General features: G+C 39.6%; 2 protein-coding genes across 17 annotated transcripts; both read left to right on the top strand.

Moving 5' to 3' along the window:
• Positions 1–48: 48 nt before the first annotated feature.
• Positions 49–3,848, top strand: usp21 (ubiquitin specific peptidase 21). 15 transcript variants are annotated; one of them, XM_079477464.1, is made up of 13 exons: positions 49–220; positions 479–653; positions 920–973; positions 1,074–1,191; positions 1,347–1,461; positions 1,903–2,025; positions 2,181–2,245; positions 2,338–2,441; positions 2,562–2,648; positions 2,743–2,821; positions 2,921–3,028; positions 3,124–3,238; positions 3,342–3,843. In XM_079477464.1, exons 2-13 carry the CDS (start codon positions 522–524, stop codon positions 3,430–3,432), a joined length of 1,191 nt encoding a protein of 396 aa, XP_079333590.1. In that variant the 5' UTR covers positions 49–220; positions 479–521; the 3' UTR covers positions 3,433–3,843. The 15 variants fall into 15 exon arrangements, with proteins under 15 accessions (XP_079333590.1, XP_079333603.1, XP_079333600.1 ...); XM_079477477.1 differs by having other exon boundaries at positions 55–220; positions 2,350–2,441; positions 3,342–3,739; XM_079477474.1 differs by having other exon boundaries at positions 55–220; positions 2,565–2,648; positions 3,342–3,739.
• Positions 3,849–4,317: 469 nt separating this feature from the next.
• On the top strand, positions 4,318–18,031 carry ccdc30 (coiled-coil domain containing 30). 2 transcript variants are annotated; one of them, XM_079478140.1, is made up of 27 exons: positions 4,318–4,997; positions 5,465–5,644; positions 5,810–5,930; positions 6,021–6,211; positions 7,669–7,749; positions 7,886–7,963; positions 8,383–8,536; positions 8,748–8,819; positions 8,923–9,038; positions 9,137–9,225; positions 9,323–9,515; positions 9,621–9,710; positions 9,848–9,973; positions 10,097–10,234; positions 10,338–10,516; positions 10,770–10,980; positions 11,098–11,220; positions 11,380–11,550; positions 11,847–12,056; positions 12,135–12,292; positions 12,379–12,544; positions 14,047–14,168; positions 14,351–14,492; positions 16,094–16,230; positions 16,313–16,430; positions 16,522–16,580; positions 16,679–18,031. In XM_079478140.1, the coding sequence occupies exons 1-27, from the start codon at positions 4,983–4,985 to the stop codon at positions 16,881–16,883; spliced, it is 3,645 nt and encodes a 1,214-aa protein (XP_079334266.1). In that variant the 5' UTR covers positions 4,318–4,982; the 3' UTR covers positions 16,884–18,031. The 2 variants fall into 2 exon arrangements, with proteins under 2 accessions (XP_079334266.1, XP_079334267.1); XM_079478141.1 differs by lacking the exon at positions 7,886–7,963 and having other exon boundaries at positions 4,326–4,378; positions 4,848–4,997.
• Positions 18,032–18,076: the final 45 nt, after the last annotated feature.

The raw sequence follows: 18,076 nt of genomic DNA, 5'->3' as shown, positions 1-18,076 counted from the left end.
TTTTCTTAAACAAAGACATGGCTATAAATAGAAGGCCGTGAAAGGAGTGAGGAAAGATTAGCGATGATTAATGCAGCTTCGCAAACAGGACAGCCAGGAATACAACTGGTGTGGTGAGAGGGAACTAAACGCTTTGAAATCATACAATTGTGGTGATGTTTGGATCAACAAAAGCACTGGTTCTCACAGAAAATTGTTGAAGACAAAAGCGGCCGTAAGGGTGAGCAAACAAATGCTTTGGAATTAACAAAATTATTTTGTAACATATAGGTAAATGTATTATTTTCCTTTTCACACATTTTTATTTAAATTAAATGATGTTTTCCTCTATATAGTGTTGCTAAATGATTCTCTTGAGCTTAACCTTAAAATTGAAATGTTTTGTATTCACCACACATTTGAGTATATTGCATAGCTGGTTTTTAACATGCGGCCTATAATCCATATTGTTTTATTACAGATATCATTTCATTCACAGGCTGGGTCACTTGGTGCACAGGTTAGCTAATGCCAAGACTCCAATGGACAACTCCTGTCATGCCTTGTGCCGCGCTTTAGTTACTCAAAATGGCCTACAGCCAGAACACGTGGACATATCACAGTCTGTACTATACACATCCATCATGGGACTTCTACTGGTGACAGAGAAGGAGGTAAGAGAATGCATTATTGAAATAATGACTTAACTCCATGTGTGTTTTGATACAAAAAAGTAAGATTTGTGTTATTCAATTCACGTTCTCCGGTGAGTATATCTGGTCTTAACCTTGGTGGTGTAAATGACAGCGTCTTCCCTCCCTGCTGTGCTATAATTGGATAAGAGCCCTATAAATAAACAATAAATCACAGCATGTAGGGACATACCTGCTAGTGGTGTGATGTTATTAAACATGTCATACTTACTGTTGTATTTCTACAGAGAGAGCTTAAGCTGGGGACTGGACAAGTTGGATTGTGCAACGTTGGAAACACAGTATGTCTCGGTTCACAAAATAGGGTTTCGTTGCGGTCTCTATCAAAAAAGACACTTGATATTCTTTAAAATTCTTATGTATATCATTATTCATTTACAGTGTTTCCTCAATGCAATTGTGCAGTGTCTCTCTCATACTCGTGGTCTTCGAGACTATTGTCTGTTGAAGGCGTATCTTCAGGACAAGCATTCCAACCAAGAGCCTGTGCTTATGAATGGTGATCCACCCAATATTATAATTAATGTTTGCTGACGTGGCTCAGTTTTGCAATAGATTAGATGTAAATGTAGCATGCCGATGTCTGAGCTATTTTCTAATGTTTGTTATCATTTGTTTATGTCTTTGTTTATTTTGTGGGTGACCTCTATGTAGAATTTTCCAAAGTTTTGGCTGCTCTGTGGGAATGTGACAGTGGGGATTCCAAAGTGAACCCTGGGAAGTTTTATCGCATTTTTAAAGAGGCCGTACCTTACTTCAGTGGCTACAGGTGTGTCCAGTTTAATTCGTTTTATTGTTGTACTTCACATGTACAAGTTTTATACTTGCATAAGAGAACGCCAAAGTCATGAATTTGATTCCTAAGGAACACACAAGCTAATCCACTAAATACATTTTAATGCAGTTTTTGTCCTTTTATATAAAAGCTTCAGCAAATTGGATTAATGGAAATACTGTGTTTGTAAATGTATTAACATTTATTAAAGGTGAAGTTCACCCCAAAATAAAAATATATCAAGCAATTTTTGCTACTATGGTGTTCATCAGAACAAAGAAATGTATACAGATTTGGAATAACTTGATGATGGCTAAATTATTGCAGAATCTTCATTTTTGTGCTACTGTCCCTTTAACATTATTTTTAATGGTTGTATATAGGCCTACCTGAAATATTACAATCCTTTATAATGTGTTTTACACTCTCACACAGTCAACAAGATGCCCAGGAGTTCTTACGGTTCCTTCTAGACAGACTACATACAGAAATAAACCGCCGTCCGTCCCAACGTCCTGCAGTAATTCCAAATAAGGAACCAACATACTCACGATTCAGGTACATGATGCCTGAGATGCAAAGCCTGGTTTGTGTTCAGCAGAAACCATTGTTTTTATCCTGTTTCACTGTATGTGTACTGTACTGTATCTCTGAACACATTTGTGGGTCGCGACATACCGGCTAAGAATCACTTCTTCTGTTTTCTTTTGCAGGATATCAGAGGAGGCTTTTGCCATGTGGCAGAAACATCTTGACAGGGATGACAGTAAGATTGTTGGTATGAAGATGTTTTACACTTTGTGTTGTGTTTGTTAACCTGTTAACTTTCTTCTCAAAACCTGACATTTTCACACATTTTCACTACCACAGATTTGTTTTCAGGTCAGTTGCACAGTTCCCTGCACTGTTCCATCTGCTCTCATTACTCCGACACCTTTGACGTGTTTTGTGACTTGTCACTTCCCGTCCCAAAGGTAACATTCTTCACGTCCTTTCTGGTGTGTGCAGATGATGTGTGTCTATGCATATGCGTGTCACACACATGCTGTATAAATACAGAGCAAAGTTATATGATGATGTTGTCTGTTGTTAAGAAGAGTGAATATGGCCGAATTGTCACACTGAAGGAGTGTTTAGATCTCTTCTCACAGGAGGAAAAACTTGATAAGGAAAATTCACCAGTAAGTAAAGAAAATTAACAATGTGTTTGCGTTTTTTATATGCCTGCACGAAACTTGGACATTTAAGTAAAACATGTGAAACGATGTGTCTTAGATGTGCGACCGGTGTAATCGTCGTACTGAGAGCACAAAAAGACTGACCATTCAAAAGTTCCCTAGAATACTTGTGATACGTATCCTTCATAAATATAGAGTTAGTGGCGATTATTTGTTGTGTGTGTTGCATTTTGAAGGTTGACATTTATTACCCCTGACTTCACTTGATATCACAGACTTAAACCGATTTACCATGTCAAGATATTCAATCTGTAAAAGCTCAGTGACCGTTTCCTTCCCTTTGACCGGGTTGGATCTCGGACCATTTGGACCAGTTGACTGTGGTGAGCTGTGTTACTTTAATGACATAGAGGACACATACTAGTAATAAATGTTCCGTTTGGAGGTTTGTGCAACATGCCTAGATGTTTTCTTTTAGGTCCAGTGCTGTATAATCTGTATGCAGTGTGCAATCATTCAGGAACTGTTAATATGGGTCACTACACAGCTGTATGTCGAGAGGAGGAGGGCTGGTGCTGCTACAATGACTCATGGTGGGTGGCGCTTTCACTGTGACCTCATGTTTGTCATTATCAAGGATCATTCTCAAAGTAAATGATAATGTTCAAACATTAACACTCTGTTTTTTCCTCACAGTGTAAGTACAATACAGGAGGAGAAACTTCAGTCCAATCAGGCTTATGTTCTCTTCTATGAACTTAAAAGCTGCAGTGTCCACAGAAAATGAAGCGCAAGGACATCTGTTATTGCAGGAGACTTCAAGGATTGTTAGGCAAAGCTTCAGATCGCACCAAAACATCTATGATTTTAAGATCTAAACGGCTTTTTGGTCTTTTTATCTTAATAGTTTTTATCACTTTTATCATGTTACCGATTAAATTTTTCAAAATCTGATGTGATAGCATTGTTGTAAAAAATCTATAGACATGTTATTGCACCAATATTATTTTTGTGAATACCTGGATTTTATCGATGTGATTTAATTGAGAAAACAGGTAAATGATGTACAAAATCTGTCAATAAAATCTGTATTTAAAACAAAAATGCTTAAATGTATTGAGTAGCCATTTGTAATTATCTTCAGGAAACCCTAAATTTTAAATAATTTAAAATTCTTAAATAAAAGCATACTTTACACAACTGACTAAAGTTATAGTCAATGGTTACTATGACTATTAAACTAAATCTATTAAACTAATTTCTGTTAATTGATTTAAAATAAGCCTAAAATATAGTCCTAAATAGGTGTTCTTCGAAAAATTAGTTTAGATGAAAATAAAATAAAGCTAATTTAAAATAATAATGCAACTACAATAAACAAACAAACAAATAAAGAACAGCTGTAGAAGTGAATTATTTTAACAGACCTGCGTTTGTGAGGGAATTTGGGCACACGGACAGATTTAATATCATCTGTTAAAATATCCCTTTAAAAAGCACAAACGTTAAAGGGATAAAATAATTATATAATTTACTTTTTGAGTAAGTCGCAGCACTTGTTCCGAGAGCCTGTGCATTGAGTCATTGTTTAGACATCGTTAACAGCGCCATCTGCTGGAATATTATGAAAGGTCAAGCCCCTCGATCAGCCTCCCCCTCGCGGTCACGATGGTTTCACCCGTTGCCAAGGTGCTCGAGCCAAGCTACTGCATGCAACAGCAACAAAATACTTGGTAGGCCTCAGTAGACTCGATCACGCGGGCGCTTCTTCTGTATTTGCAAGCCAATAGTCACCATTAAGTGTTAAATCGACATTAAAGCACAACGACTATCAGGTTTGCTTTTATTTTCAGCAGTCGTCTGGAGGATTAGGAGCTGACGCTCGCGCAACTAGCCCGTTAGCCAAAGTTAGCGGACCAACACTTAGGTCAGAAAACTTTTAGTTTTATTAATCACTAGACGAGAACGGAATTATGTTTATTCAGCAACCAAAGCAACATTACGGATTAAAAAGACAACATTTGATTGACGGGTGTTGAGGGCGTGTTTTTTTGACATTATGCGGAGCCGTTTGTCGCCGTTCTTCATAATATATTTAAGGAGTTTGAACATGCAGTATGTAGTTGTGCTCGTCTTAATTCATGCGCACTTGAATAGCTCGTAACACAGTTATCTAGTGTTGGATGTGTTTCTATTCCAAAGTGATGGTTAGGTCGGAGGCTGCCATGGGCGCTTTGGCTGGCAAATATTGGAAACCGCAGTCTGAACTTTGTTCTCACAAACACTCTTGGCTAATTTGCAAGTGATGCACGGACTTCAGTTGTGCTGTAACTGGCCATGGAGCAAAGAAAGGTATGTGTCAATCATCTCTGAAACAAAAAACGAATAAAAATACTTAAAAAATAAGAACACGTGATGTGCCTGTTATAACAATGTGTATTGTTCATGTTGAAATAATGAAAACTCTTTGTTGTACGGTTATTGTAGTAATCTGCACTTTGTTAAAAATATTTTATCACGTCATTCCAAACCTGTATGTCTTTCTTTATTCTATATTACACAAAGAAGATATTTTGAAGAATGTTGGTAACCGAACATTATTTGTATTTTTGGGTGAACCGTCCCTTTAAAACATAATAAAAGACCTTTGTGACACAGGAATGTCAATGTACATTAAACTTGAACACATTTTCTCATTCCTTACACCAAGCAATTATGCTAGACGCACTGTTGACAAGGTGACCGTGTTTTCAAGACGTTATCTAACATCATCTCAGGCGCTCAGAACACAAAATGTGACTGTATCGTTTCCTTCTAAGGAAAAGGAGCTGGAGGAGATCAGCCTCCGTTTGCGCAGGGACGGTCTGTCCCCCGAGGCTCCCTTGGAGGAGCGTGAGCGCCACCTGTGGCATCTGCTCCAGTGCAGTGAGAGCAGTTTGACCTCAGCCACCGAGGATCTACAAGCTTCACGCACACAGCAGGCCAGCGAGATGCGAGAGGTGAGCCAGCATATGTCAGGCGGCGCCGATATCCTGAAGAATAGCTAATGATGGTCTACCTTATCAACGCTGTAACATGATCACTGTGTTTCTTGACCAAAATAAACTCATTATGTAGCTGTGCCTTTGTTGTGGCGTATGATTGTCTTATGGATTTTGTGAAAGGTGGAAAATTACGTGGAGCATATTCGAGGCATGCTGGAGGAGCGTGAATCTCTTACGGCGGAGTACGAGCGCGAGAACGAACAGCTTCGTGCTGAGCTTGCTCAGATGAAACACCAGCAGGGTGAGGGTGACTTTTTGGTTGTAACAGCTCTTGTGTCCGGTATGTTTCCCGATGAGAATATACTTATTTGGGCGTGCTGGTGTGTTTTAGACTCTCAGTGTAAGGAGGTGGTGGAGATGCTGGAGCAGGAGGGTCTGGCAGAGATCAGCCAGAGCAGCGCCAGTGAGCAGGTGGCTTATCTGCTGGTAGAGAGAGTTACTCTGCTGGAGAGACTGGATGCTGCTGAGAGAAAGCTGGACACTCAGACACTCACCGGCAACCTCAGAGAAGTGCATCTGCAGGTAAAGCATGACAATTGTGACACAAAGGTCATGGGTTTGATTCCCAGAGAACACGTAAGAGTGGTCACAATGTAATAGTACTTGATAAGAACCATGATAATAATAAACGAATAATAATAATATATAATGATAATAAACGACTTTATTGCCATTGTGGTAATACTACACATACTAATATTGAATATAATTCAGCGCCAGTATCTGGTTGAAGCAGCAGGTGGCAGTTTTGCACACGTTTAACATTAAGAGTCACAATGGTTGCAAAGCATCTCTCTCTATGCCTCCCTATTTTGAGTGTGATTTTTTGACAAAAGAGAAAACACAAAATGAATGTCAAAATAATGGATACCACGATTATATTGTTAATATTAATTATTACCACGATAATTATGTTGTGAAAATCTAATATTGTGCTAACTTTAACTGGTACATGCTATTGGTCATCTTGAATGCATACTGACAAATCCATATAAAAGTATTTGTAAAATTAGTCAAATCGATTAATCGTGATTAATCGCTTCCAAATGTAATGTTTGTGTTTATATGATGTATGCATGTGTAATGTATATATAAATACACAAACATACACATTTTAATGAAATGTGTGACCTAGTCTGTGAAAACCCAGCTTAAAGCAACGCTTTGTAGTTTTTCGACCTTAAAATAATGTCTCTAAGATTATTTCAGTGGTAGAACAACTCTTAACCGGAAGAATTCTTCTCTCGCTGCTACCTGAGCAGCATCAAGTTCTATAGTGTCGCTTTAAGTCATTTTTGTTATTTACTTTTTTCTACATAAAATCACACTACATCAGGATAAGAACAGTCTGAGAAAGTATAACATTAATATCTTTAATATTAACTGAGTAAGGCCATGTCAACGATTGAAATCATAGTGAAATAAATCCTTAATAGTCAAACTTTGATGCTTGTTATCTCATAGTCAGATTTTGGGACTTAAGTTTGGTTTTAACAGACTGGGCCACATATGAGTAATATATAGTTATAGTTATGTTTATGCATAATGTAAATAATATTTGAATATACATTTGTATATATTTATGTAAATATCTGTTTTATATACATACTGTATATGTTTGTGCATTTACTGTATACATGCATATACAGTATATAAACATGCCACACAATTATATTTATATTGTATGCACACAAACATTTATTTTGCAATCCATTCATCGAATTGACAGCACTCAATTCAATTCAATTGTATTTATATAGCGCTTTTCACAATGAAATTGAATTTAGTTCAATTTTTCACAACTAAAATGAATAGAAACGTAAATGAATGTAAATTGTAAGCGTACATATTAATATGATAGTAATCGGAAGTACAACTGGTAATAATGGATATCAATATGGAAGTAAAACAGTTTCTGTGAACACAGGTGGCATACAGGTTTTATGGTAATTTTGATATCTCCCACTTATGGAAATCAGGAGGAGCTGGATCGTATCCGTCACACAATGGAAGAGGAACTAAGACAAACCATGCAGCATGCAAAGGAAAATGTAAACAAGGTGAGGAGATCTTTCGGAAGATCTTCCAAAAGCTGCAATAAAGATTGTGTTGTCCTTACAGTGTCTCACTTCGACTCAACTTCTTTTTCCTGCATCATAGTTTGTGCTAATTCTGTGTTCCTCCTTAAATGGACAGGAATCATCAGTTCAAAGTCCTTGGAGGAAGTTCTTTGGTGTGCGCAAGGCTACACTTAGAGCACAGAACCTTGTTCCTGTATGTTCCCGTCATATCTGTTCTCTCTCTCTTAATGATGCGCAAATAAGGCATGACCCGTAGAGAAATGTGACTCAGTAGAGAGTTTCTAGACTGGATGATCGATTTGATGCATATTTTGACATCTCTGTGTTCACCTCATGAAATAATGCATGTCTTGCATCATGGTTAATCAAATTGGAAATGGCTTTCACGTGCTGAGTCTGGAATGAACACATTAACACTCTGGACACTAACAACTCCACATTTGCTTTAGGGTGGTACTAACCAGAAGGTCTTTGTCTTCTGAGAGTTCTGATGGTTATAAGGAAACATTTTGTTTGACATTTGGCTATGGCACTTGCATGTAAACCACTCATGGATCCTGACACACTTTCTACTAAGTCCCGATAGATTTATTTTTCATTGTTTTCTCGTAGACCCACAATGATGAGCTCAATAGAGAGTGCACAGAGAGTCAGAGGTTGGAGCGAGATCTGGAAGAGGCATCAAATCGTCTTGCTATGGCACATAAAGAGATTCGCCACCTGACGGATGAGCTGGATTTGGCTCGTAAAAACAAGAATTTGTGTGGTAGGTTTAATTAAATTTTTTTGACTGTTGTTTCTTTAATTAAATGTGACCATGGACCCAAAAACCAGTCATAAGGGTCAACCTTAATTTCTTTTCGACTAAAGAAAAACATACATAAACATCTTGGATGACAACAGGGGTGAGTTAGTTTTGTGGTCCAGGGTCACTTGTTAGATTTCATGTTAGAGCTCTATTAACATAAAATCCTCAGTACCTGACCTGCAGAAGACTGGAGAGGAAGTGGAGCAGTTGAAAGAGGAAGTGGACAAGCTTAAACATTGTGGTGAGACTATTTCTCATTGCATCAATACATCCTAGATTACTCCTCTTCACATTCGCCTTTGCAAATAAAATGAGTTCTGGTTCTAAACCCAAATGTTCGGCAGATATGGTGGAGCTGCAGAAGGCCAAGGAACGCAATGAAAGACTGGATGGGGAGATTCGAGTGTTGCGGGATAGAGTTCGCTCCTTGGACACAGAGAGGAAGACTCTTATTGATCTGGCAAGAATAAATATATTTTAGATGTGTATTTTCACTGTCAATGCAAGCATAGAAATTATACAACTTTGCACATTTATAATAAGTTGTATATGACACAGGTTGAACAATCCAAGATGCACTCGAACCAACAGAATATTGTCAATCCAGATCCCTCTCCAGCTACTCAGGATGAGATACTTCATAAAAAGTAAAGGCTCACCCCACCTTATTTTTCCAGCCACATATCATTTTACGGCACGCCATTGCTTTGTAATGATGCTGATGGGACCGTGATGTGTTGGCAGGTGTCGGAGGGAGTCTGAAGATAAGGACAGCCGTCTGCGGGAGCTGGCGAGGAGGTTGCAGAAACAGCAGCGAGAGCAAGAGGAGCTGGTGGAGAGAAACGAGGAGTTGGAGGCACTGCTGGGGGAGGCGCAGAATGCGGCAAAGGCCGAGCGAGAGCAACATGAGTGTGAGATGGAGGGCTTACAGAGAAAGGTGAGTTTGCGTTTACACAGCTTTTGTGATGTCTCCCACACTGGGATTCATTCGATTGATTGAATGACAGCTTGAACATTAATGTGGGACCTGTATTTATCCTAGATTAAAAGTATAGAACATGAGATGAATAAGAGGAATACTAAGAAACCTGAGAAGAACAGTGAAGATCAGGTTAAAGATTTTGGCTCAGAGGTAATAGCAAAACATATCTTGGACGTGCCACGACAAGATTACATCCTGCCTGGTCAGGACATGTTGTAACACCATACTTCTGTGCACTCTCTCAGTGTGTAGTTACATGTCATTTTCATTGTTTATCCATCTAAAAGCTTAAAGAGTGCGTTCAAGAAAGACTTCAGTTTCTTGAAGGTCGGCTGACTGAGGAGAAAGGTTGGAGGAAACAGCTTGAGGTGGACCTGTCCGTAGCTCAGTCTGCTCTTAAAAAGGAGAAAGAGGTCATTGAAATCATTTTGCATTATTCAGATGTTTAGAACATTTGTTATCAAATGATGTGATGACTTTGAACTGACGTGGCAAAATGCAAACAAAACGCAATTGCTTCCTTCTTTTCTTAACAGGTCATGCAAAGAGACCATGAGGAGCTGAAGAGGTTGCGTGTGGAGGTTCAGAGACTGGAGGCAGAATGTCGACAGGGCAAGACGCTTAACAAAAACCTCACACAGATTAAAGGAGAGAAGGGAATCTTGGAAGACAAGGTAATGTATCATTATATGGGAACTGTAGACTTTGTGTTTGTCTATGTGTGAATAAATCTTACCTGCAAATTTCCTCACTGACGTCGTGTTTGTCACTTTGCAGGTGGCCCAGTTGGAGCGCGCTCAGACGCGACTTCAAGACAACCTGACACTTCAGACGGAGAACAGTCGGACCGAAGAGGACCTCATAGAGAGCAGGGCGCAGGTGGCAGAGTTGAAGTTAGTGGTGGAAAAGCTGAGAACAGAATTGACCCGACTGGAGAAGGAACACAACAGACTAAGGTACTTTACATTTTTTATCAGAATAAAATCAGAATAAAATGTAATGTTTTGGTGACTCTTCCACCATCTCTCTGACACTAACATTTGAAAAATGTTTTGCTACTGTACCTTTTATATGTAAATGGATTCTCTAATGTGAAATAAGTAAAACAGCTTATTTACAGACTGCTGGTTTCCAGAAACCATAAATAGTTGCAATACTTTATAGTCTATAGAGAAAAGCATATAATGAGATGTGCTGTGTGTGTGTTAGGGATGAGCTGATGGAGAAGCGGGGTCATGTGATGCAGCTACAGAAGGAGCTCAGTGAGAAAGCCCAGGACAGGCTTCAGACCGATGGAGATAGGGAGAGACTCCTTCTGGAGCTCCAGCATGTTAAACAGCAGCTCCACCAGATAGCCAGACCTTCACAAGAGCACACGACCAACCTTATACCCATCGTAGAGAATGAGGGGCTGTGTCAGGTGAGACGATATCAATTCTCCAACAATTGCCTGATGTGGTGATTTGTATGTGGAGTGCTCAGGGTGTTAGCTGAAGTTATGCATAAACTGTTTTGTGTCGTCTTGCTGTTCCTCTAGCTGGCCTGTGTGAAGTCAGAGATGAGTAAACTCAACTCCACGCTGGAGGAGGAGAGACAGCTGGCGGGCCAACACCTGCTGGCCCTGCAGGCCCAGATCACTGAAGCTCAGGCCCGGGCTAAGGTCAGCCTGCTCACCAACGTCCATACAAACACTTAGAGTACAAAATACATGCACTAAACATTTTTATAACGCTCCTATAACGTATATCTATTGTTAAATGTTTGTTTTATTATTTTCTTTAACGTGACTATTAATGTTAACATTATGTGGTCGTCACAGGCTCAAGACTCGCTCCTGCAGCAGAAGGGAGAGGAGAACAAACAGCTAAAACAAGACTCGCAAAGAATCCAGCACCTGTTCACCTCTGCTGAACGAGAGCTACGCTACGAGAGAGAGAAAAATTTAGATCTCAAGAGACACAATGCATTGCTGGAGCAAGAGAAGCTCAAGGTAGAACTCACATTGCTGTTTTGCCTTTTTAAGGATTTTAAAATGGTTGTTTCTAGGTTTTAATGGGCTTTTAAATCCCAGATTTCGATTATTGTTTAAGGGTGTGTTCATATATGCCATGTTTGGTTCGATTAAAACGGACACTAAGGGAACAGGACTACATTAATCTTTCTATGTTTTGGTCCGGACCAAAGTAACCAAAGTACAAATATGAACGCACCCTAAAACTTGAGTCCTTTAAAGTAGGTAACTGTCCATCTTACTGGGAAGTAACTTGTATCTCCTGTGTTCTTCAGCTGTGTGCAGAGCTGAAGCAGGCCCAGGCCAAAGCGTCCCAGCTGGAAGGAAGTACATCAGAGCAGCTGGCAGAACTGGAGAAACTACAGCAGAGGGCCAGAGATCTGGAGCTGGAGATGGCCAGAAGCTCTCAGAGCAGACTGACTAACAGTAGCTTGATGGAGGAGCTAAATGCAGAGAGGGCACATGTGATCGCTGCCGACAAGAAGGTTCATTAACAGCGGTTATATAGATATGTTTGTGCAAGCGTGGCTCATCATTTCATAGTTCTGTTAACTCTTCTGCAGGTTGTAGATCTGCAGCAGCAGCTGAAGAACACCCTGCACCAGCTGCGTCTGGAGGAGGCCCGAGCAGGAGAGACCAGCAAACTGGAAAGAGACACCAGAGATATGTCTGATAGCCTTTCTGCCCTCAGAGCCAGAATGCAAGAGGAACAGCTGCAGAGGTCAGCTCACATCAACAGTTGAAGTGTAGTGACGTCCTACGTCCTAATGACTTTACGGTTTCCCTTCCACTTGTGTTTTCCAACAGGAAATTGCTTGAGCAGAAAGTTGAGGAACTTCAGCAGCAGGTGCGTTCATTGCGGGCGAAGGAGGCGAATCTGACACGTGCCAACTCTGAACTGTCTCATCGCGTGCATGAGCTGGAGACTCGGCTGCAGGTGCTGGAGAGTGAACTCAACACGACCAGAGATGAGGTTTGTAGTGTATGTGTTATAATTATAATGTTTTAAAACCCAGTGAGCAAACCCTCTAGATCAGGGCTCTTCAATAGGCGGCCCGCGGGCCACATCCGGCCCGCAAATGATTTTTTTTGGCCCGCTTGATGCAATAAAAGTGTATTCAGTTTCATTTGGGTTGGCATGACATCACCGCACGAAAACACACGAAGCACTCTGATCTCACATAGCTCTCGCGGTACTCCATCAGCCAATCACAATGCTGGCGCGAAAATGCAAACGGCGCAGGTTCATTGACAGCTAGTGACAAGGGTTGACAGCGATATCATGGCGATTGCAAAAAAGAGAAAGGTAGACACAGAATATTTAAAAGCGAATGGACTTAACAGTTTTGTTTTATTTTGCCTGACCACCACAATGCAAAGCCAACGTGTTTATTATGCACAAGACCGTGGCGGTCTGCAAGAATGATAACTTGAAACGGCATTTCGGGGCATTGCGCAGAAATTTCAAATGCAGTTATCCGGAACATTCTGAAAGCCTGTAACCGCAGCATTCTTACGTGTGGCTTGGAACCTGGCAAAGGCCAAAAAACCGTTCACTGACGCCGAATTAATTAAAACCTGTGCAACTGACATGGTGGATAAACTTCTAAATCACGACGCGAAAATAAAGAAAATGGTAACGGAGCAGGTTCCATTATCTGATTGCACAGCAACAAGAAGAGTGGAGCCATTGGCGGGTGAGTGCCTGTCTAATCTGTTATAAGACATAAAGAAAGCAGAAGCCATATCACTCGCAATAGACTCGTCTCGCGAACTAACCGACATTGCACAGCGGTGTTTGTCCGATTTTTTTATGGGAAGGATTTCCGTGAAGAGCTGCTTTGTTTGCTGCCGATGCATGGGCGCACAACCGGTGAAATACTTTTTAACGAACTAACGGAGTTCTTTAAAAAGGCATGATAAGCACTAGCTTCATAAATCGGTGTTGAAAAATGAAAGAGACGATGGATGCAGTCACGAGGCTGGTAAACTTTATTCGCGAGAGCTCGAGTCTGCCACATCGTCGTTTCCGAGCTCGTCGTGTGCTGAAAAAAGTTTGTGAATATATTGTTACTGTTTGATCAAAACTGAGGAAATAGAACTAATAAAAAACATATTTATATTGTGATGATTTTTTAAAACAAATAAACAACTGTAAAATAAATAAATAATAATAATAATGACAATAATATTAATAATAGCAGAACAAACATTGTAGTTATCAAATTATAGTCGGTGGCCCTTGACTTGCTATTGTTAGTAGAATTTGGCCCTTGGTGAAAACTAATTGAGGAACCCTGCTCTAGATCTTAAAGCACGAACTAAAGGCAACATTATGCTACCTTTCCAAAAACTCTTTTCAACGGTTTCGCTGTATGTAGTGCAATCCCAGAGTGCATTTGGAGCAGTGTTAATATGATAGCCAACATCAGTGTGTCAGTGAAGCTTCTGACCGGATCCCCATGTGTTCCGCAGCATAAACTCAGTCAGAGGAGCTGCCATAGGCTCGAAGAGCAACTTCTCTCCTCTCAGCACGAGTTTGAGAGACTCCAAGAGGAACTAAAAATGGTCGTCCAGCAACTTGACATTAACATCAGGTAAATAAATATATTCACTCTACTGTTGAGTAGGGAATGTAGGGAATAAGCATTTGGAAAAGAAAGATTATGATGCGAAATTAAGAATTATTTAATGTTTTGTGCGATTGCGTAAAAAGGACACAAGATGCTCTTTTGTATAATGTCAGATTAACTACACTTTTATGTTTACTATTCGGCAGGAGACACAATGAGAAACAGTCCCAAAATAAAACCAAGTTACGCAGAGCTAAACAGATCTTCATGAAGACAGTAATGCAACACGAACACAGGATTCAGCAGCTGGAGAATGATCTGGCTCTAGCAACAAGCCTCTCAGAAAAGGTGAGATCTTATTTTTGAGGTTTAGAACCCAAAATATTTGCTCAATTCAAACCCATACCCATTTTTTACAGTAAACAAAAGATACTATTTTTAGAGAACACTGGTCACTATTCTGCCCAATAAGAAATATTTGACTTATAAGCATTAAAGGAGCAATGTGGAGCTTTTAGCGACATCTAGAGGTCGGGTTTGCAAATTGAAACCAACGGCTTACTCCACCCGTTCCTTTCAAAGCACTCCAACGGCTGACACAGGAAAAAAAAGATGTCATCACATTTATGGTTTTTTTTTTGCTGAAGGATATAATGAATTCACTAGGGATGTAACAATTCGCGATGCGATTCACGATAAGATTTAGTCGCGATTTATTTTAACAAAAAGAGTTGCGACAACTGCCCTTTTATTATTTCTCATATGCTGCACATTTCTTTGTTAAACTGCAAATATTAAAACGTATTCCAAATCAAATAACAAATCAATAATACCAAAGTCTCTTTACGACCCGAATTCCGGAAAAGTTGGGACGTTTTTTTAATTAGAATAAAATGAAAACTAAAGGAATTTCAAATCACACGAGCCAATGTTTTATTCACAATAGAACATAGATAACATTGTATTCCACAATCTTTTAAGCAGTCTATCACAGATTGGAGAGCCTCTGCCCATCTTTACTTCTGAGAGACTTTGCTTCTCTAAGACATCCTTATAACACAGTTCGTAGATGTAGGGAAGGAAGGAGGCGGGAACCGGCGAACATTCAACAAAACTTTAATTAAATAAATAAACACAGAAGTAAAAGCCATAAAATATAAACACAAACTTAACACATGTCCGGGCCCGGTCCTCTCTCGTCATACACTCCTGTCGCTCCTCTCTTATGCTTCCTGAGCTCCTCCGTGAGAGATGTGAGACCGGTGCACGCACAGCGAACGCTCATTATCACTCACGTGACCGGCCCTGCGCCTGTCCCTCACGGCTCTTGTCCCGTCCTGCTCGCCACAATCCCTTTTATAGCTAATCATGTTACAGAACTGATATCAATGAACTTAATTAGTCCTTAGATTTTCTTTTCAAAACTGCTTGCTTTTTTAGCCATTTGTTGCCCCCGTCCCAACTTTTATAGACCTGTAGCAGGTATTACATTTTAAATGAGCTAATTTAGTGGATAGAAGTGTACATTTCATTTAGCATCTAAACCGACTTGAATCGTCACATATTACAATCGATTTTCAACCGGCTCACAGTGAATCGTTACATCCCTAGTATTTACGAAACACTCTACAGAGCAGTTTATCCTTTTAGGGCTACTGTAGAAACAACATGGTCAATTGCATGCATGGGGACCCGCGGTGTATGTAGATAGAAATAGCTCATTCTAAGGTACTAAAAACATAACGCTTCATTATGTAAGGTCTCTATACACCTAAGAACACATAGTTATGTATATTATTTTGCATTTCTGTCAATATATCATAAAAATGACACACTGGACCTTTAATACAAGTTTAAAAAAGCACATTAAATACATACTTTTATTTTAATTGCAATACTGTGCATAGCCACATTTATTTCACCTCGAGTGTGTGTTACACTATGAGCAGGAGAAGGACTGGATTAGGACCGTGACGGAAGAAAACGACCAGCTTCTCCTGGAGAGACGAGAACTTCTGCAGCGTATAAGTGAGGCAGAGGAGATGGGAAACAATGGGTTGAGAACAGCCACTACCATCCAGCAGAGGTATAATATCTCATGCACTTTTCAGCACTCGATGAGCAAGCACAGAAGATTTCTAACCCTCGTATCCTTCTTTTCTCTGAAGGGTGAAATTCCTGGAGATAGAGAATAAACAGCTGCAAGAAAAAACACTAACACTGGCCAATCACATTGGAATTTTAGACCGTGCTTTGAGAAACCTTCAGTCTGTGTGTAATGCTGAGGTACTGATGTTATTATATTCTGATTTATAGAAATGTTCTTCATTGTTTGGCTTGCAATGGCGATACAGTGTTGTGTGCACATCTGTCTTAGGAGGTGAAGAAAATGTTTCCTTCTGGAGCCGATGGTCTGTTGCGGACTTCCTCTTCAAGGTATGATCTCATCATTTTTATGAGGTTTCAGTTTTCGGGCTTACACAGTGTTTATACACTGACACATTAATTTCTTACATTGCAATATCTTACTGTAGTCCAGTACATGGGCTCTGTGACTCGTGGGGAATATTAGATGCCATTCGCAAAGTCGGCGAGTCTGGAGTGAAGAGCCTGGAGATCTCACCTGTTCCCATCTCACAGTCCACTGAGGTGGGTTACCTAAACGTGACCTCACCTGTGGCTCCCAACCCCAGATCAGAGCAGGGAGAGAGTCTCAGTGCCACCAGCGATGAGACCTAAGAGACTTACAGTGTCTGACAGAGTTTGAAAAGGTAAATCCGAAAAGGTTTCAAAACTCTCATATACTAGTTGTATGACTAGGGTTGAAATCAGTTAATCTTGCTTTGCCTTTGTGGCCCCACGATGTATTGATGCATGTATTATTACCATCAAACCATGGTACTTTGTATTTGATTCTTCATCGAAGTGGAACGCCTGAGATTTTATATAATCTAGAAAATGATGTTTGGCCATTGCCAGCGGCATGGAAAATGATTTCCTGTGGCACATCTATGATGCCATATATTTTGTACAGATTTACTTTAAAATGGAACAACTAAAGTGAAGCACTTAAAGCACTATTAACCTGATGTTTAGATGGAACTATCTGCAAGTGTTTACAAATGAAATGCACTATTGCCTTTGGATAAGCGTAAGTATTTGTAATGAAGAGTGTTTATGTCTCATTGAGATCTGGTAGAAATGCCAGCAGGTTACAAATGTTGCAGATCAAGTTAAAAACCTTGTGTTTGCCCGGTGTCTGTGAAAACTGAGATGGCCATAAAGGTGGGATTTGTTTAGTTCACTGTGTAAAGACAAAAGCTTCCTTTTTTCTATTTGGGAGACAGTTGTTAAAATCAGCATTTTCTCAAAATGTTTTTGAGGTTCCTTAGTGTGACAAGTTCACACTTGCTATATAGTTAATGTTACTTTTAGGTGTGGTGTACGATAATGAGTTATAAAACTAGCCAGTCTGTGGGTTTTATTTGGCTACTGATCAAAACAGACACACAGCTTGTTTTGTTATCATAAAACAGGTAGCATTATCAGCCCAATGGTATTTTGAGTAAGGTGAATAGGAATCCTTCTATAAGAAGTTTTTATATAGTTTTTATTTTATTTTGTATGTAGTCTTCAGAGAATGAATTGACCTGTGATCTGGGAGCAAAATAATCTTAAGAAGAAATATTGTAATACCACTCTGAACTGTGGCATATGGATGAAATTCCTGCAGTTGTGCCTGTACGTTATTGTGTCCTGCTGCTATATAATATTAGGATGCAACGTTCATAAAATCTACATATAGGGCTAATACGAGCAAAAAGACATTACGGTACATGGTACACTTTGAAAAAGCATGTATTTTCTTAATAAACTGTTACATTTTCTTTGTGTCATTTTGTTTATATTTATAAACCTTAAAAATGCTCCAA

Source organism: Barbatula barbatula (genome assembly GCF_947034865.1).
Source record: "Barbatula barbatula genome assembly, chromosome: 17".
Taxonomy (NCBI): domain Eukaryota; kingdom Metazoa; phylum Chordata; class Actinopteri; order Cypriniformes; family Nemacheilidae; genus Barbatula; species Barbatula barbatula.
This window is presented reverse-complemented; position numbering and strand designations above follow the sequence as displayed.

Excerpts from the sequence above, each read along its gene's own strand:
- usp21 (XM_079477463.1), top strand. The coding sequence starts at position 522 with ATGGACAACTCCTGTCATGCCTTGTGCCGCGCTTTAGTTACTCAAAAT. Across the intron at positions 2,026-2,180 it reads CCAACATACTCACGATTCAG|GATATCAGAGGAGGCTTTTG; the intron begins GTACATGATGCC and ends TTTCTTTTGCAG. Across the intron at positions 2,246-2,337 it reads GGATGACAGTAAGATTGTTG|ATTTGTTTTCAGGTCAGTTG; the intron begins GTATGAAGATGT and ends TCACTACCACAG.
- ccdc30 (XM_079478140.1), top strand. Across the intron at positions 7,964-8,382 it reads GAGCACAGAACCTTGTTCCT|ACCCACAATGATGAGCTCAA; the intron begins GTATGTTCCCGT and ends GTTTTCTCGTAG. Across the intron at positions 12,293-12,378 it reads CAAGAGGAACAGCTGCAGAG|GAAATTGCTTGAGCAGAAAG; the intron begins GTCAGCTCACAT and ends GTTTTCCAACAG.